This window comes from Scylla paramamosain, unplaced genomic scaffold, assembly GCF_035594125.1.
Source record: "Scylla paramamosain isolate STU-SP2022 unplaced genomic scaffold, ASM3559412v1 Contig6, whole genome shotgun sequence".
Lineage (NCBI taxonomy): Eukaryota > Metazoa > Arthropoda > Malacostraca > Decapoda > Portunidae > Scylla > Scylla paramamosain.
Window position 1 is genome coordinate 670,344 of NW_026973671.1, and position 17,157 is coordinate 687,500.

Genomic DNA, 17,157 nt, shown 5'->3' on the forward strand with positions numbered 1-17,157 from the left:
TTATTTTGTTGGTCACTGATGAAGCATTATAGCGCCAGACAGACCATTTATGCAATGCCTTTTATTTGCAGTGACGCCAGCTGCGCAATCTATATATTTATTGATGAAACACCGCCCTAAAAAATCAGTAACACAGTTATCTCTCCCAAAAACACCCAGGAAATAGAACAAAATACATAAAACACCACAAACAACAACAACAACAACAATAACAAAAACATCCCTATCCTTTCCAAAACACCTTGGAAACACACACACACACACACACACACACACACACACACAGATAGATAAGTTTACTGACCACAAATTGTCTGGCCTCACAGCCTTGACTTGCTCCAGGGGCAGGGAGGGTTGTCTAGCACTGGGGTGCTGACGTGTGTGCTGACATCATAATCGTGACTGTCCTGCGCTGGGTTAAGTACTCTATTAAAGTGAGTGTTGATATCTTCACCAGTAGTGACCTCTCATTATCGTGTTCTGACACACTGACATCACCTTTCCAATCCACAGCTTGCCAAACTCTTCCGTCTCCCATTTACCCAAGTCATCCCTCTCGTTTTCTGTAACCTGAGCAGAAAACTCTAAAACTAACAGCACACACACTTATATATTTCATGGGATAGCCTGTCAGCAGTTCATCCGCGTTACTCTCATCTCGAACATCACTATCAACATGGACCACAATGTTCTCAAAATGTCGTTTGTCAGTGTCGGCAAAACGCTCAGAGCAACACAACCTTTGTTGTGTTGGCCCAACACAACACTCAGTCTGGTGCCAAGGTTAAGAGTGATGACTGCGTGAGTGGCGCTGCTTCCCTCAGTAGGTAGGTAACTCCTTTACCGCTGTTCCGAGGCGTGGGTTCGTATCAGCTGTGATAATGCAACCATCCTTTACATGGCCAGATGCATTCTTTCTTGCACAGCAGCAAATGACACACTCGAAAAACAAGGAGTAACTCGGCGGTGTGCACCAAAACACAACATGATGCCAGACACATTACTGAACTGAAGCCACGCCTGCTCAACAACACTCACACCCACGCCACGAACCAGTGAGTTTAACAACGCTTTACACACACCACAACACCACCCCGCCCCGCCCCGCCCCTCGGCTGCACCACCCAGCCACCTCACTGAGACATGATACGTAGCCGGGGAGCCGTACACTGGCAGGCTGGCTTTACTTCCCACAACACCATACTGGTCAGCACTCGCAACACTTGAGTTTTCTCCAACTTTGTATGAATTCCGTTCGCATTCGCATTCCATGGTATAGACAACTCGCTCACTCGCCGTGGGTCATTTAAAAAGCCTGTTGCCTCCAGCCATTGATAACACAGCCGTTAATGTAAAGCTTCCTCTCCCGGCTCGCTCCCTCTCCGTCCTCTCCGCACCCCCAAGTCTCTGCCGCGCTTTCCTTACCGCCGGGGGCACGTCCTTCTTAACACACATCTTTCTAAAGGGCTCGTTGCGTGTTGTGAGTCACACACACACACACACACACACACACACACACACACACACACTGCCATGCCCAATACCTATTACTACTACTACTACTACTGCTACTTACCATTCTTGCATTTTTTTCAATCCATCTTCTGAATTGGTTTGCAGGCTTCTTGTTCTCCTTCCTTGTTTGTCTTGGCTGCAGAGAGAGAGAGAGAGAGAGAGAGAGAGAGGAATAGGTAGGTGGCAGAAAGAGATGAGAAGAAAGAGAGAAATGAAGAGAATTAAAGATAGGAAAACGAAGGGACATTGAGAGTGAGAGGGGTAGTGTGAGAGAGTGAGAGAGTGAGAGGCGAGTGGGTAGGTGATAAAAATAGATGAGAAAAAGAGAGAAATGAAGAGAATTAAAGATAAAAACACTTAGGGACATTAAAAGACGAAGAGGGGGATGTGTGCGAGAGAGAGAGAGAGAGAGAGAGAGAGAGAGAGAGAGAGAGAGAGAGAGAGAGAGAGAGAGAGAGAGAGAGAGAGAGAGAGAGGGGTAGGAATGTTTTTTAAGGTTCTAGTGACAGATTTCTGCATTACTGACAGGATAAACACTATTTCAGTATGTTGTAGTGGAAGTTATAGGGGTTTTTAATGGTGTTGTTGTGGTTCCAGTGACAAATTAACAAGATATCTGCATCACTGACAGGAGGTTGTAGTGGAAGTTATAGGGTTTTAAATGACATTTCTTGCAGTACTGACACCAGCCGCGTCACCGCCCTCCACAAGACCAAGCAGTCTGGCCTCCTAAGACAGCCCTCATTGAGCTGTTGAGGTTAACGACAGCACACTCGGAGCCGAGGCCATCCTCTTGAGTGTTGGCCCAACACAACACTCAGTCTGGTGCCAAGGTTAAGAGTGATGACTGCGTGAGTGGCGCTGCTTCCCTCAGTGCCTCGGTGGTTAGTGACGCAGAGGACCTGAGGGACACCATTTTGTAGGAGTGAGTATCCTGAATTTCTGAAGCAAGATATTGACCTTATGAACGTAGATATGTGTACGTAGATATGTGTAGCGCACCGAAGGTAAGGCGAAGCGCAGGCACACAGCAGGCAGACAGTGGGAGACAGCAGGAGGCTCGTGTGCCGAGGTGTTGCACTCTCAGATAGTGGAGCCATGAAGGCAGGCGGGTGGCTGGTTGCTTTGTACCTCATCATGGTCATGAGTAATACTTAGAATCGTCCTAGCAATTACTATCGTCTTCACATCTCGTGTTTCATGTGTTTATTTGGTGCTTGATCAAGATGTGAGAAACGGTGCTCTCTGTGGTGCTTCGCATGCAGTGACCCAGTGTTTCATTATCAACTGTACTGTGTTAAGATATTTCATTTGTTACGTGCTGATCAAAATATTTCCTTTCCTCTCCATTATTCATTTTTTACTCTGACATCACAAGTCACTCAGTATTTTTTCCTCGCATAACAAGGGCTGTTTCTGGCATTCTGGGGCCTCATGCGAAGGGCTGCTTGGTAACCCTGCGTTGTGGAGCTATGGTAGGTGGATCCCCAGCCCTCTAAGGGGGTTGCAACCACTCCTTTCACATATTAAATGTTTCAATCTGGTGAACTTTGAGAGGAAAAATACCTGAATCCGTAAACATGATAGGCTACTTTCTTCAACGTGATTATACGCATGACACAGTAGCAGTGTCCCTTCAAGGTATACACCCAGTTTAGCAATTACAAAGTACACAAATATAACAGAGATAAGAATGAAAATGTGCAAAGTTTGCGAGGTGAATCGATCCGAGGCGAGATACCATAGTCTATCATTAGAGAGAACGACAGACAGCCTTAACCGTGAAAGAAAACGGAAAGTAAAGGGCACACACTATAAAAAATTACCCTCAAAATTAACAGGTGAAATACACCCTCCATGTCACATACTATAATGTGAAGGTATTATTTCTAAAACTATTGAAATATGAGTGGAAATAAAAAAAAATAATTCTCACAACTCTATCCTAATCACGTACAGTAATACTCAGACATGGCTAGGCTCAGCAAAGCCTTCTCTTCCTTTCACTTACTTCCATTGCCCCAACAAGACACTTCACATGTAGAAAGTTTCCTTTCCCGCAAACATTTTACCATAATTGAATCTGTAATTGCTTACCCAAACCTTTCTACATGCCTTTTACTTCCATCTCATGGGAAATCTGAACTGAAAACCTTTTCCCCACGTATATTACTTTTCTCAAGTGTATTTACTCTAAATTAAGAACACTAACTGTTTAACATATCCAAACTGCGCCAAGCCTCGCCTCTCGCTTGCTGTCTCCTCCCTGCATCGGACAGACGTGTCAGCGCAGTGTTGCTCAGGCACAGGGGAAGAGCGCCGAGCTGTGCAGTGTCGACTCCTCTGCTGATCTAACCTGTCAGCATGCAGACAATAAGTCCCCAAGAGAAGACTAGATCTGCATCAGCCAGCAGTTCACTGATCACCGCGAATACAGTACGACACTGACAAAGAATGAAGTGTACGTGAGGCCTGCATATCAATGAAAGAAATCACCCGTGGGCTTGAGCATGCTGGAATAAAATACAAATAAAATCTACAGGGAAGTAACATAAGTTATGTGCAGTGGTGTACTACAAAGACTTACAAAAGAGTTGTGGCTGAGTGGCACTTTTCTATGAAGCACTAAAGAGGCAAACACTACGTACTAACCTAGTCCTTTACTTAACAAGACGGAAACTCACCGGTACATGCCTTACATCAGCTCAGAGTGGGACTGTGCTACTTGTGCAACATGGAAAGAAAACAGCCAGACAAATTTTTTGGTGCATAAAGCATCAATACACCTCCTTAAGCCGTGTTAACTGAGTGAAGGGCTGCCACTTACCAAGTGTGCGCCATAATCCTGCTCACAATCTGTTTTAAAATTGCTCGTTATGAGATTTACGAGAAATTATGATTAAAAATACTATTACATATAGAATACTCATCATAAACACAAAACTAAAAAAAAATATGCCGTGTTAGAGAGAGAGAGAGAGAGAGAGAGAGAGAGAGAGAGAGAGAGAGAGAGAGAGAGAGAGAGAGAGAGAGATGTGTACTTATGTTTGAATAGTGAAAACATGCATTTGCTTATATAACACTCGTAAGTGTATGTCACCATTTCTCGCTAAGTTCAGTAGTACAGCAGAATATCACATCTCGCCCATCACCTCCACCCTCGCTCCACTAGGCTCCGCCACCCGCCCCGCCCCGCCCCGCTACCACGCCACCACTTCACCCCGCCTGTGGCAACACGCTGATGAACCGCTGACTCACAGTCACGGAATACGATGAATAATTTACCCTTTCAAGATGTTGCACTGGACGGGGGAAGCCAAACACTCCACAGTGCTCACCAAACAATACAACAAAGTCATACACGTGGGCTACATACACGCATACACTGAACACTTCCACAATACACTTACCATTCTAATTCTGTTGACAAATGCCTCATGTTTGTTACAGCTGCCTTCACACTCACCACAGCTAACCCCTCCTGCTCACACAAACCAAAACTCTTCCCTTCTTGCTTCTTTTCTACAACAATCGCGATTTTTATCTTTATTTTATTTATTTATTTATTTATTTATTTGTTTATTTATCTCCGTCTCTCACAAGTACATTCACCCAATTACGATCACGCTGGAGGTCTGGAACTCAAGACCTCTCACCCTAACTCTACATTTCCCCTTTATTTATTTATTTATTTATATTTATTTATCTTATTTATTTATTTATTTACTCACTTTTTTTTTTTTTTTTGTCTCAAGAGAGGAACGTTAAGGCGTGCCATGCATTTGTTCCTCTAATCAAGAAATTCGGCTTGTACCAAACCCTTCCTTCTCTCACACACACAGTTTTCAAATGGCACAGAGCTGAACCCTCGCATTCCAATAAGTGTTTTCCTCACTGATTATACGGAATTGCTTGTTAAAAATTATCACAATTATTAGAACGTCCTTGAAAACCACTGCGTTGTCAGTAGAGCTTCCTGAAAACAGTCGAGAGGGGACGAGGAAGCGTTTAATACGACCCGTAACGTGTTTCATTATTTTACATAATACAATTTTTTTTTCCTACCCCAAACAATTCAGAACCATCTCTGTAAAACAATGAAGACATTTGAAATGCGCAGTTCACCATTTTTAAATCCCAACGCCGGTGAGTCACGTCGGAAATTCCCGGGCCGTTGCCAGATGTACTCCCCGTTGTTGATGCACTTTCCACTCTTATTTTTCCAGCAACATTTTTAGCACATAATGATTATTTTCTTATGTGTTCCTGCCGGGTACGCCGACAGGTTTGTCATATCACGTGACGTTTTCAAATATCAGGGGGGATGATGGAAGATTTGTTGATTATTCTGGTAGCTCTGATAGTGATGACCCTCTAGATCAGTAGTTCTCAAACTATGGGTCGCGACCCAAAGTTGGGTCGCGAGATCAATTTTGATGGGTCGCAGGGACACAGGAACATTATCATGCTTTCAGTGTTTCAGTGTATTTCAGTTACTTAATTGAATTATTCTTCTTTAACCACAAATTACTTTTGTTATGTATGTTCATCTTCCCCCCATCTCCCTCCTCCTGGGCCCCACGTAATGGTGTCTCTGACAGGAATGACTCCTGTATCAAACGCGTATGTTGGACTGGCAGTGGGCCCATGCAGGCTCGTGTGCGCGGTGTCCGTTTTCCATCGACCGCAGGCGAGGGAGGTTGTGCCGTTTGCAGTCATTTGTGTGAGTAGTGTGTGTGTGTGTGTGTGTGTGTGTGTGTGTGTGTGTGTGTAAAATTATATAATATCTTGCTTCATATGCTACTTACTATATTTACTAACTGATAATAATAATAATATTTCGTTCTTATTGGTTTATTCTACAACTTCATCACATATGAACCAATCATGGGTCGCGAAGGAATGAAATGCCCAAATAGGGTCGCTCATGAAAAAAGTTTGAGAACCATTGCTCTAGATGATAGCAATAAAGATAAAGGTTATGTGTATAGTGGAGAAGGCGATGCTGAAAGCGAGGAAGTAAGTGATGAAGAATTAGTGTTTGCTGGGAAAAGTAAAGCTCGAGTGATATGCCAGACACTCCCACAGGAATAGTTATTGCCCACACAGAGCAAGCAAGTGCAAAACGTGAAAAACGTCATGTGACGCGAGAAACCTGTGGACGTACCCAACAGGAGCACGTCATGTGACGTGATTAACACCTTACTACGAGTTAAGGCGCGGGGCAACGAAATAACATGGAAAATCTCGAAAAATCATGAAAAATGAAAAATATACCAACCACTAGCTCAGTCATATGGCAACACTGTGTTAATTTCATTTGAATATCTCAATTATAAGTGTTTACACGCCCATTCACCCGTAAAAGGTTAATTTACTCTCAGACCGCAGGCAGTGGTATTTTTTGGAAAAAATTCGAGAGAAATCCATGAAAAATCAAACATATGAAAATTACTTGCTCACTCATATGGTAACACATCAGTGGTTCCTCTGGGACAGAGCGTCTTCCCTTTCCAACCTCAGTGCTGCTCCCGGCTATTATTGAGAAAGTATGTGTCATCGCGTCATCCGTCTTTCATCAGCATTTTGTTGCTTTTGCAAAATGCGAAAGAGGAAGAGATTCGTGGAGCAGCGAAGGTAAGGGCTAGAGAAGGCTCAAGAAGAAAAAAAAAAAAGAAGAGAGACAACACCACCCTCTATAGAAGAAGATGTGGTTGTAGCGGGGTCGAGTTCGCAGGCGTCACCGCATGCCAACCCCCGCCCAGTTGCCTGGATTCACTTCTTGGAGTAGAACACACCACATTGATGAGCAAATACTTGAAGAATCAAGATGCCAAGATGAATGTGAAACCAAGATTGAGGATGAGAAACAAGAAACTCCAGAAAGATCTCGCGTACGCTGCAGGCGGGTTCTGACGCGTCTTCAGGGGCGTTTTTCTCGAAACGTGTTTGCCACTCACTGTGCTTTAATTTCTATCTACTTTTCTATTTATCATCCGATTTTCTTAATTTTTATCTTGTTTTCTTTGGCTTGAATTGCTTTATAAACGTAAGTTAGTATTTTTTATTACTTTTTTTAAATTTATTAATTTTATTACCTTGCAACTGAAAAAAAAACTGACCGCATATTCACTGTGGGTTAAAAGGGTTACATATGCAAAAATTTTAAAAAGTGGATAGTAAATGATATAGACAATTTAATAGGCTATAAATTCCTAGTTTTAAAATTATATTATCTCTTAAACTGTTCGAGCCTATTTCATTAAGATGATGACATGTTATTTCTAGGGTTTTTCTTTTTTCTTTTTTTCTTTTCACAGATACGAGCTGAAACTGTGGCATAAACATATCAATATTAAGATTTACTTACAATAAAATTTTTATGTTGATACAACTATCCACTTCCCTGTGCCTTAAAGGCAGTTCAGTATTTCCTCACACTCATCCATATACAGGATAGACAGCCCAACTTTGCATTGCACCAGGTATGACTAATGAAGAACAACAGCAAAGTTACCAGATGTAGTGACAGGAGTGACAGAAAAAGCACAATGGGGCACACAAGTTTATCTGAGAAAGTGCAACATAAGCCTGTAGAGATAAAAACAAGTTATAGAAAACGGAACACATTAGCGGAAACAGAAACAGAAACTAAAGAAATTATTACCGGTTACACTACTGCTACAACAACAGCAACAACAACTACTACTACTACTACTACTACTACTACTACTACTACTACTACTACTACTGTTGCTGTTGCTGCTGCTTCTGCTGGCCGCCTGACTCAAGGCCTGCCAGCGTTATCTATAGCATGATAGCTGTTATCAGGCTGTGGGAGGACGCCCTTATCAGCTGTCCTGCAACCTTCAGTAGAAGTGAGTGAAGAGGTTACTCGGAAAATGTGGTCATAGCCTTGGCTTCACTGTAAATAAACAAAAGGATAACACGACACTTGCAGGAGGAAGAAGAGGAGGAAGTGGAAAACGAGGTGGTTGTGGTGTTGGTGGTGGTTGACCTCCGTGATGCTGAGCGGCGACTGGCCAGCGCCTTCCGCCACCACTCAGCGACTGTGCCTTGGCTGGTCTTGGCCAGGGTCTTTAAGGGAGGGCAATTCAGGAGATGACATAGCAGTCTTTAACAGGCTGAACGATTTACTACTCTCAGCCCTCCCCTCAGTCACGGCCTGTCAGGCCTCATGTAGGTAAATATATCCCTGTCACACTTATGCTCAAACAGAGACAACATTTTGGCGTTGGTAAATCATGTATTTCCTACACAGCATCTAAAAACACTAGGGAAATTTTGTTCAGGTTAGACTCACCAAGCGTCATTTCCTTGTTTTGTGCATCGCAGACCTAGATATCTGCTGACGAGGCGAGAGTGAGGCGAGAGTCGTCACTGAGGTAAGAGCGAGCGACACGTCCAGAGTGCTGCAGGAAGCGTTCATCATCGTGGCTGTCGTTCAAAAAGTCTTTTAGGGACTCATTGCTCATATTTACTGTTTTAACCCTGGAAACAAGACAAAATGAAACACGTAAGGTGAAAGAAGAATTAAACAAGAATGAAGAAATGAAGAAGGAAATAAAAAGTAGGAAGAATAAATGAGGGAAGAAGATGATAAACACGACAACAGGTAGCAAGAAGAGACGAGACGTGGCCACCGAGGAGAACAACAAAATCCGGTGAGTCATCACAACACTAACAAAGCCGGAGATTAGCACAAGATTACAAGAAGAGGTACTCAGGTGACCATCACTGAATTAGTATACGAGGGAAGCAGAGGACACCGGAAGCAGATGATGTGGACAACACGGACAGGCAGCACACCATAGGAACCGCCGCCTCCTTGTTCTTGATTAGAAGAAGATGCGATTACCAAAGCTACTCGAGAATGAACCTTAGTGAAAGTTAAGGGAAAATAAACTGTATGATCGAAGTATGGGAAGATAAATAGAGTTACTTGAAAGTGGACCTTGCGGAAAGTATAGGAAAATGAACTGTATGATCAAAGTATGAGGAAATAAATATACTTACTCGAAAATTAACCTTATTGAAAGTTACAGGAAAATGAACTAAATGATCGAAATATTGGAAAATAAATGTTATAACAACGGAAGCCTTGTTGGGGCAAAAGGTTGCTATAACATCACGTGTATATTACAAGGTGTAGGAGACGGGAATAGACAGAAGCAGACAGAGAGACAAGCTAGACAGAGCTGTCAGACCAGAGAGGGTCAGGATGGGCATAAGGTGCCAGACAGTTGCAATGCAGTCACAGTAAAATGTTGGTGTTATATATCGACAGAGAGGGATTGGGTAGGTGTGGGATGTGTTTCTCATTGAATATTAGGTGCGAGGTTTGTGTAGGATGTGATTTATCAGTGAGTGTTAAATATGTGAAATGATTTGAATCGGAAGTGTAATGTGAAGTGTTCCAGATATTTAATGGTATTTATCTGAAGAGAGATGAAACTATTTTCGTAGATTTTCGTTGTTGTCGGAAGTCGTATATGATCGTCTGAGTGTAAATATATGTAAATGACACAAATTAGGTAAAAATTATAGAAACTTAAAGCGTTCCCTTGAACCCACAAAAGCCAGTCTTATAGATTAGGGACGCACCAACACCGTGCAACATAGAAACACGACATTACAACGTGGATGCAACACATATCACTGTCACTGGCGGCGCCAGTGACAGTGATATGTGTTGCATCACTCACAACAGACAGGACAGTATCTCATCAATAAGAGGACCACACCTCGGTGAGGAGCATTTGTCCCATCACAGATCTGAGAGGTAATTGTTATTCAAATGTTAAGGAAAGAATACTTCTATAAAGCGGAATAAAAGTAATGTTTGTGTTGTTCACGTTGATGGTCGGTCAGTTCAGCAGTGACATGAAAGTCAGCTGCCAGACAAGGCGGGAGTTGCTTCGGGTATCAGTGTGGCAGCTTTTCCCCGACATGAGAGGCGATGGAAGTTACCAGATACTGCCAGATACTGCGATTCTTCCAGTGGCCACCTCCTCAACTCCCCGCCGCCACAGGTGTGATACGAGTAGTAATCTTATCACTCTTGTCTTAACTCACCTGTGGACTGTTGGCGGTGGCGTGAGCACGTAGTACCTCTGGCGACATCACCTGGCGGCGCTGGTGACGCGGAGAAACATAGGTGTTGAAGTTGCTCCTCATCCGCCCATGCTGCCCCTCTCACCGCATCATAATTTCTCAATATTAATTCCTTTAGTTCTTCATTAATGCTTCCCTCCCCGTGAGTGAGCCACATGAAGCACACGTCGGCATCACCACCCTTTGCTTGATACGCTCGCACAACAACAAGGTGCCTGCAAGCATGTGTGCCTTACAGCGACCTATTGTCCCCACACGGCTTCCATTGCAATAAGGTTTATTTGCCATTACTTTGGTTCATTTTACTATAACTTTAAGTGAGCTTATTTCTTGACTAACTGGTGAATTGCATCTCCATCCAATCAGGAGCAAGGAGGCGGAGTGTGACGCGCATTGTGGCACCAACACAGAGGCAGGCAGCCTGAAGGAAGGCCAGCAACACAGAGGCAGGCAGCCTGAAGGAAGGCCAGCAACACAGAGGCAGGCAGCCTGAAGCAAGGCCAGCAACACAGAGGCAGGCAGCCTGAAGGAAGGCCAGCAACACAGAGGCAGGCAGCCTGAAGCAAGGGCAGCAACACAGAGGCAGGCAGCCTGAAGCAAGGCCAGCAACACAGAGGCAGGCAGCCTGAAGGAAGGCCAGCAACACAGAGGCAGGCAGCCTGAAGGAAGGCCAGCAACACAGAGGCAGGCAGCCTGAAGCAAGGGCAGCAACACAGAGGCAGGCAGCCTGAAGCAAGGCCAGCAACACAGAGGCAGGCAGCCTGAAGCAAGGCCAGCAACACAGAGGCAGGCAGCCTGAAGCAAGGCCAGCAACACAGAAGCAGACAGCTTGAGCCATGGTGAGTGTTGTCCTCAACAGTACTGAAATTATATATATATATATATATATATATATATATATATATATATATATATATATATATATATATATATATATATATATATATATATATATATATATATATATATATATATATATATATTAAATGAGTGGTTGTGAATGAGGGGGAAAACATGAAGGTGAGGGGTTAATGGTGGAGGAAAGATTGAAAGCAGCAGCAGCAGCAGCAGCAGCATGAGGTGTTTGGTGTGGGGAGCGTGCCGGGCTGTGTGCAGTGAGTCCCTCACGCCGCCTCTTTGTTGCAGGACGACAACGTGGAGGAGTGTCCAGTGTGCCTCACCACCTTTGACGACACCCTCAGGCGGCCACACAACCTGCCCTGTGGCCATACAGTGTGCTCGCCGTGCATTGACGGACTGAAGCAGCAGGGTGCCGTCACGTGCCCCACCTGCCGGGCGAGTCACGCCGTGCCCGAGGCGGGCCAGTTCCCCATCGCCTATGCTGTTGAGGGACTGGTGAGGAGGCTGAGGGGTGCAGGACTGGCCTCTCTGCCAGCCGAGCCAGGGAAGCAGACAGCCCCACCAGTGACACGGCCTGCACCAAAGGCGACAACGGGACTCAGCAAGAGGGCACAGTCCCTGCTGCAGGAGCAGGAAGCGAATGTCCTGGCTGCCATCCGCTCCTGCCAGGAGGAGCAGAGCCAGCTGGCCGAGTACCTGACAACCCTCGGTGGCTGGAGCAGTCGCCAGCAGCGGCTGCAAGACGAGCTGCAGACGCTGGTGGACCAGAGCAAGAGTGCCCGGGAAGCGGTGCACCGCGAGGAGTCCCGGGTGGAGGGCAGGCAGGAGGAGGTGCGGCAGAAGGAGCAGCAGCTGCACGCCGCGCTACAGTCGCTGCGCACGGCCGCAACACGGCAGGAAGCTTACGAGGTCATTGAGGACACAGACCTTCTGGTGGAGGAGGACAGTCAGAGAACAGGGGAGTGCCTGGGAGTGTTTCCCGATGTCCACGCCGTCACCTTCGTCACCAGGGTGGGTGTGGCCTCACACTTGTTGTGCTTGCAGGTCACTCTTCTGGCAACGGTCAGTGAGTGATTGAGTGAGTGAGTTTACTGAGCACACCTCAAGCTGTGCATACAACATTCATATAGTTACAATACAATGTTTGTAGTCCCAAACATGTGCTTTACTTCACAACAATGTTAAAACATTAAACTCCAAGTAGCGCGTCAACACTTCATCAGTCACTTGTTGAGTTACACAGTGGTACACAGTATTAAACTAATTACAAACACTTACCTCAAACCACCATTATCAACACTCCTGCCTAACTTATTTACCACAGGCCAGGCCTTCACCACACGTCCCTCCGTTTGCACGGTGCCACACACACACACACACACACACACACACACACACACACACACACACACACACACACACACACACACACACACACACACACACACAGCCTCACTGCCGTGCTGTGTTTCAGGTGGCAGAGGCATCGCGCGCAGCCCTGCAGGCCGCCACCGCTGCCGCCGCTGCCACACAGGCAGCCCTGGAGGCAGCGGGCACTGCTACTGCAGCCTCGGGGGACTCCAGCCTCCCAGCAGCCTGGCCCGAGGCCTCCTCCATCGCGGATAGGCTGCAGGCCCTGCTGGCGCCGCCCCTGACGGTGAGTGTGTCAGGTCACGAGTGTCACTGCTGCCTGTCAGCGCTGCTCTTGGTGCGCGGCTCATGGCTCTTTCTCTCTCCTTGTTGCTCTCTCTTTCCGCAGCCTTTCTCTCTCTCTCTCTCTCTCTCTCTCTCTCTCTCTCTCTCTCTCTCTCTCTCTCTCTCTCTCCTGCCAGTGTGGGGTGGTGTGCTAAGGTGGGTTTGCAGGGGCTGTTTTTCCAGCCGGCTGGTCAGTCGAAAGCCTTCACATTTTTTTTTTTTTTATGTAAGAAGGACACTGGCCAAGGGCAACAAAAATCTAAAAAAAAAAAAAAAAATGCCTACTGAAATGGCAGTCCCATAAAAGGATCAAAGCAGTGGTCAAAAATTGATAAGTGTCTTGAAACCTCCCTCTTGAAGGAATTCAAGTCATAGGAAGGTGGAAATACAGAAGCAGGCAGGGAGTTCCAGAGTTTACCAGAGAAAGGGATGAATGATTGAGAATACTGGTTAACTCTTGCGTTAGAGAGGTGGACAGAATAGGGGTGAGAGAAAGGAGAAAGTCTTGTGCAGCGAGGCCGCGGAAGGAGGGGAGGCATGCAGTTAGCAAGATCAGAAGAGCAGTTAGCATGAAAATAGCGGTAGAAGACAGCTAGATATGCAACATTGCGGCGGTGAGAGAGAGGCTGAAGACAGTCAGTTAGAGGAGAGGAGTTGATGAGACGAAAAGCTTTTGATTTCACCCTGTCTAGAAGAGCAGTATGAGTGGAAGCCCCCCAGACATGTGAAGCATACTACATACATGGACGGATAAGGTCCTTGTACAGAGTTAGCAGCTGGAGGGTGAGAAAAACTGGCGGAGACGTCCCAGAACACCTAACTTCATAGAAGCTGTTTTAGCTAGAGATGAGATGTGAAGTTTCCAGTTCAGATTATAAGTAAAGGACAGACCGAGGATGTTCAGTGTAGAAGAGGGGGACAGTTGAGTGTCATTGAAGAAGAGGGGATAATTGTCTGGAAGGTTGTGTCGAGTTGATAGATGGAGGAATTGAGTTTTTGAGGCATTGAACAATACCAAGTTTGCTCTGCCCCAATCAGAAATTTTAGAAAGATCAGAAGTCAGGCGTTCTGTGGCTTCCCTCCGTGACATGTTTACCTCCTGAAGGATTGGACGTCTATGAAAAGACGTGGAAAAGTGCAGGGTGGTATCATCAGCGTAGGAGTGGATAGGACAAGAAGTTTGGTTTAGAAGATCATTAATGAATAATAAGAAGAGAGTGGGTGACAGGACAGAACCCTGAGGAACACCACTGTTAATAGATTTAGGAGAAGAACAGTGACCGTCTACCACAGCAGCAATAGAACGGTCAGAAAGGAAACTTGAGATGAAGTTACAGAGAGAAGGATAGAAACCGTAGGAGGGTAGTTTGGAAATTAAAGCTTTGTGCCAGACTCTATCAAAAGCTTTTGATATGTCCAAGGCAACAGCAAAAGTTTCACCAAAATCTCTAAAAGAGGATGACCAAGACTCAGTAAGGAAAGCCAGAAGATCACCAGTAGAGCGGCCTTGACGGAACCCATACTGGCGATCAGATAGAAGGTTGTGAAGTGATAGATGTTTAAGAATCTTCCTGTTGAGGATAGATTCAAAAACTTTAGATAGGCAGGAAATTAAAGCAATAAGACGGTAGTTTGAGGGATTAGAACGGTCACCCTTTTTAGGAACAGGTTGAATGTAGGCAAACTTCCAAGAAGGAAAGGTAGATGTTGACAGACAGAGCTGAAAGAGTTTGACGAGGCAAGGTGCAAGCACGGAGGCACAGTTTCGGAGAACAATAGGAGGGACCCCATCAGGTCCATAAGCCTTCCGAGGGTTTAGGCCAGCGAGGGCATGGAAAACATCATTGCGAAGAATTTTAATAGGTGGCATGAAAATATTTAATAGTCAGAGGGTGGAGGAGAGGGAGGAACAAGCCCAGAATCGTCCAAGGTAGAGTTTTTAGCAAAGGTTTGAGCAAAGAGTTCAGCTTTAGAAATAGATGTGATAGCAGTGGTGCCATCTGGTTGAAATAGAGGAGGGAAAGAAGAAGAAGCAAAGTTATTGGAGGTATTTTTGGCTAGATGCCAGAAATCACGAGGGGAGTTAGATCTTGAAAGGTTTTGACATTTTCTGTTAATGAAGGAGTTTTTGGCTAGTTGGAGAACAGACTTGGCATGGTTCCGGGCAGAAATATAAAGTGCATGAGATTCTGGTGATGATGGAGAGCAGCCGCTGGTCCCGCTGGTCCGCTGCATCACGACGCAAACAATCAAGATGGAGTCGTCCTCCGACGAGCTGGTTGCTATGGCTGTAGTTTTGCTGTGCTTGAAGAGAAAGCAAAGGAAGAAATGAGTGTGGACTTATTACTGGTGTATATAGCCTGGCAGGCTGTGGTGCTGTGGTGCTGTGGTACACACGTGCTGGGGCGCTGGCTGCCTCACTGCCTGGTGTATATAGCCTGGCAGGCTGTGGTGCTGTGGTGCTGTGGTACACACGTGCTGGGGCGCTGGCTGCCTCAGTGCCTGGTGTATATAGCCTGGCAGGCTGTGGTGCTGTGGTGCTGTGGTACACACGTGCTGGGGCGCTGGCTGCCTCACTGCCTGGTGTATATAGCCTGGCAGGCTGTGGTGCTGTGGTGCTGTGGTACACACGTGCTGGGGCGCTGGCTGCCTCAGTGCCTGGTGTATATAGCCTGGCAGGCTGTGGTGCTGTGGTGCTGTGGTGCTGTGGTACACACGTGCTGGGGCGCTGGCTGCCTCAGTGCCTGGTGTATATAGCCTGGCAGGCTGTGGTGCTGTGGTGCTGTGGTGCTGTGGTACACACGTGCTGGGGCGCTGGCTGCCTCAGTGCCTGGTGTATATAGCCTGGCAGGCTGTGGTGCTGTGGTGCTGTGGTGCTGTGGTACGAGTACACACGTGCTGGGGCGCTGGCTGCCTCACTGCCTGGTGTATATAGCCTGGCAGGCTGTGGTGCTGTGGTGCTGTGGTGCTGTGGTACACACGTGCTGGGGCGCTGGCTGCCTCACTGAACACATAAACAAACATGATGTTCCTCGTCTGTTTTCCACAATTTTTGTAAATGAATGTAAATATTTAATCCATTTATTGTACATATTGGCAGACAGTCAGTGATTATTACTAAAACACTTGCCATCAACATTCCACTATTTTCAATTTTATATTGATAATTGTTCTTATTTGACCCGGGGAAATGGCGTCAAGGCGGCCCATCACACCCACAGACCGGCTTCCCGGCTGCTCCGGCAATTCAGCAAATCCCGGCTGCTTTTTTCTTCTGGCTGCATGATCCCGGCTAAAAGCAGCCGTGAATTACCCCGTGTAAGTCTCCCTTTACACTGAGCAGGCTGCTGAATGCCTAAAGGTCTGCTGCTGCTACTGCTGCTGCTGCCTTTTGAAATGTACGAGTACTGCTTGTATCCCTTCCCCAAACTGCCAGCCTGACTTGCTGCCTCCTCCTCCCTGCAGGCCAAGGACCTGCACAGCCTAACACAGCGTGTCAGGGGCCTGGTGGAGGCTGGCCTTGTCTTCGCCGTCCACGACGTGGAGGGACAGACTCGGCAAGCAAGGATCAGCCTTGAAGACGGCAGCCTTTACCTCCACTCCCTGCAGGCCCAGGCCCTGCCGAACTTCACCGCCACCCTGCAGGTTTGTCAGGGCGTCGCGCCCCGCCCTGGTGCCACCACCACGTGGCTGTAGGGAAGGGGACTGCCCGTCACAACACTCACGCACCCGTTCTCACCCTTACCCCCCCTCACCTGGTCCACCACACCCTGTCCCTCCGCCAGCCACTGCCTCTCCCTCCCTCCCTCCTTCCCTGCACGCCCACACCCTCCCCACACTCCTCGCCCTGCCCCTCCGCCAGGCACTGTCCCTCCCTCCCACACTCCCCGCCCTACCCCTCCGCCAGGCAGTGTCCCTCCCTCCTCCCTGGCGGTGGGGGCTGTCACAGCA

The 17,157-nt window shown here is 46.6% G+C and overlaps 1 protein-coding gene across 14 annotated transcripts in view; it reads left to right on the forward strand.

Annotated features, from left to right (window-relative positions):
- Positions 1-6,085: 6,085 nt before the first annotated feature.
- LOC135096690 (uncharacterized) overlaps positions 6,086-17,157 on the forward strand; it is a 12,671-nt gene continuing 1,599 nt past the window's right edge. The window contains exons 1-7 of one of the 14 annotated variants that reach the window (XM_063998411.1): positions 8,291-8,719; positions 8,872-9,200; positions 11,017-11,489; positions 11,797-12,573; positions 12,986-13,168; positions 16,408-16,524; positions 16,672-16,851. In XM_063998411.1, the coding sequence (XP_063854481.1) occupies positions 11,487-11,489; positions 11,797-12,573; positions 12,986-13,168; positions 16,408-16,524; positions 16,672-16,851 (1,260 nt within the window). In that variant the 5' untranslated portion in view covers positions 8,291-8,719; positions 8,872-9,200; positions 11,017-11,486. The other 13 variants (XM_063998408.1, XM_063998412.1, XM_063998410.1 and 10 more) reach the window with 13 other exon arrangements.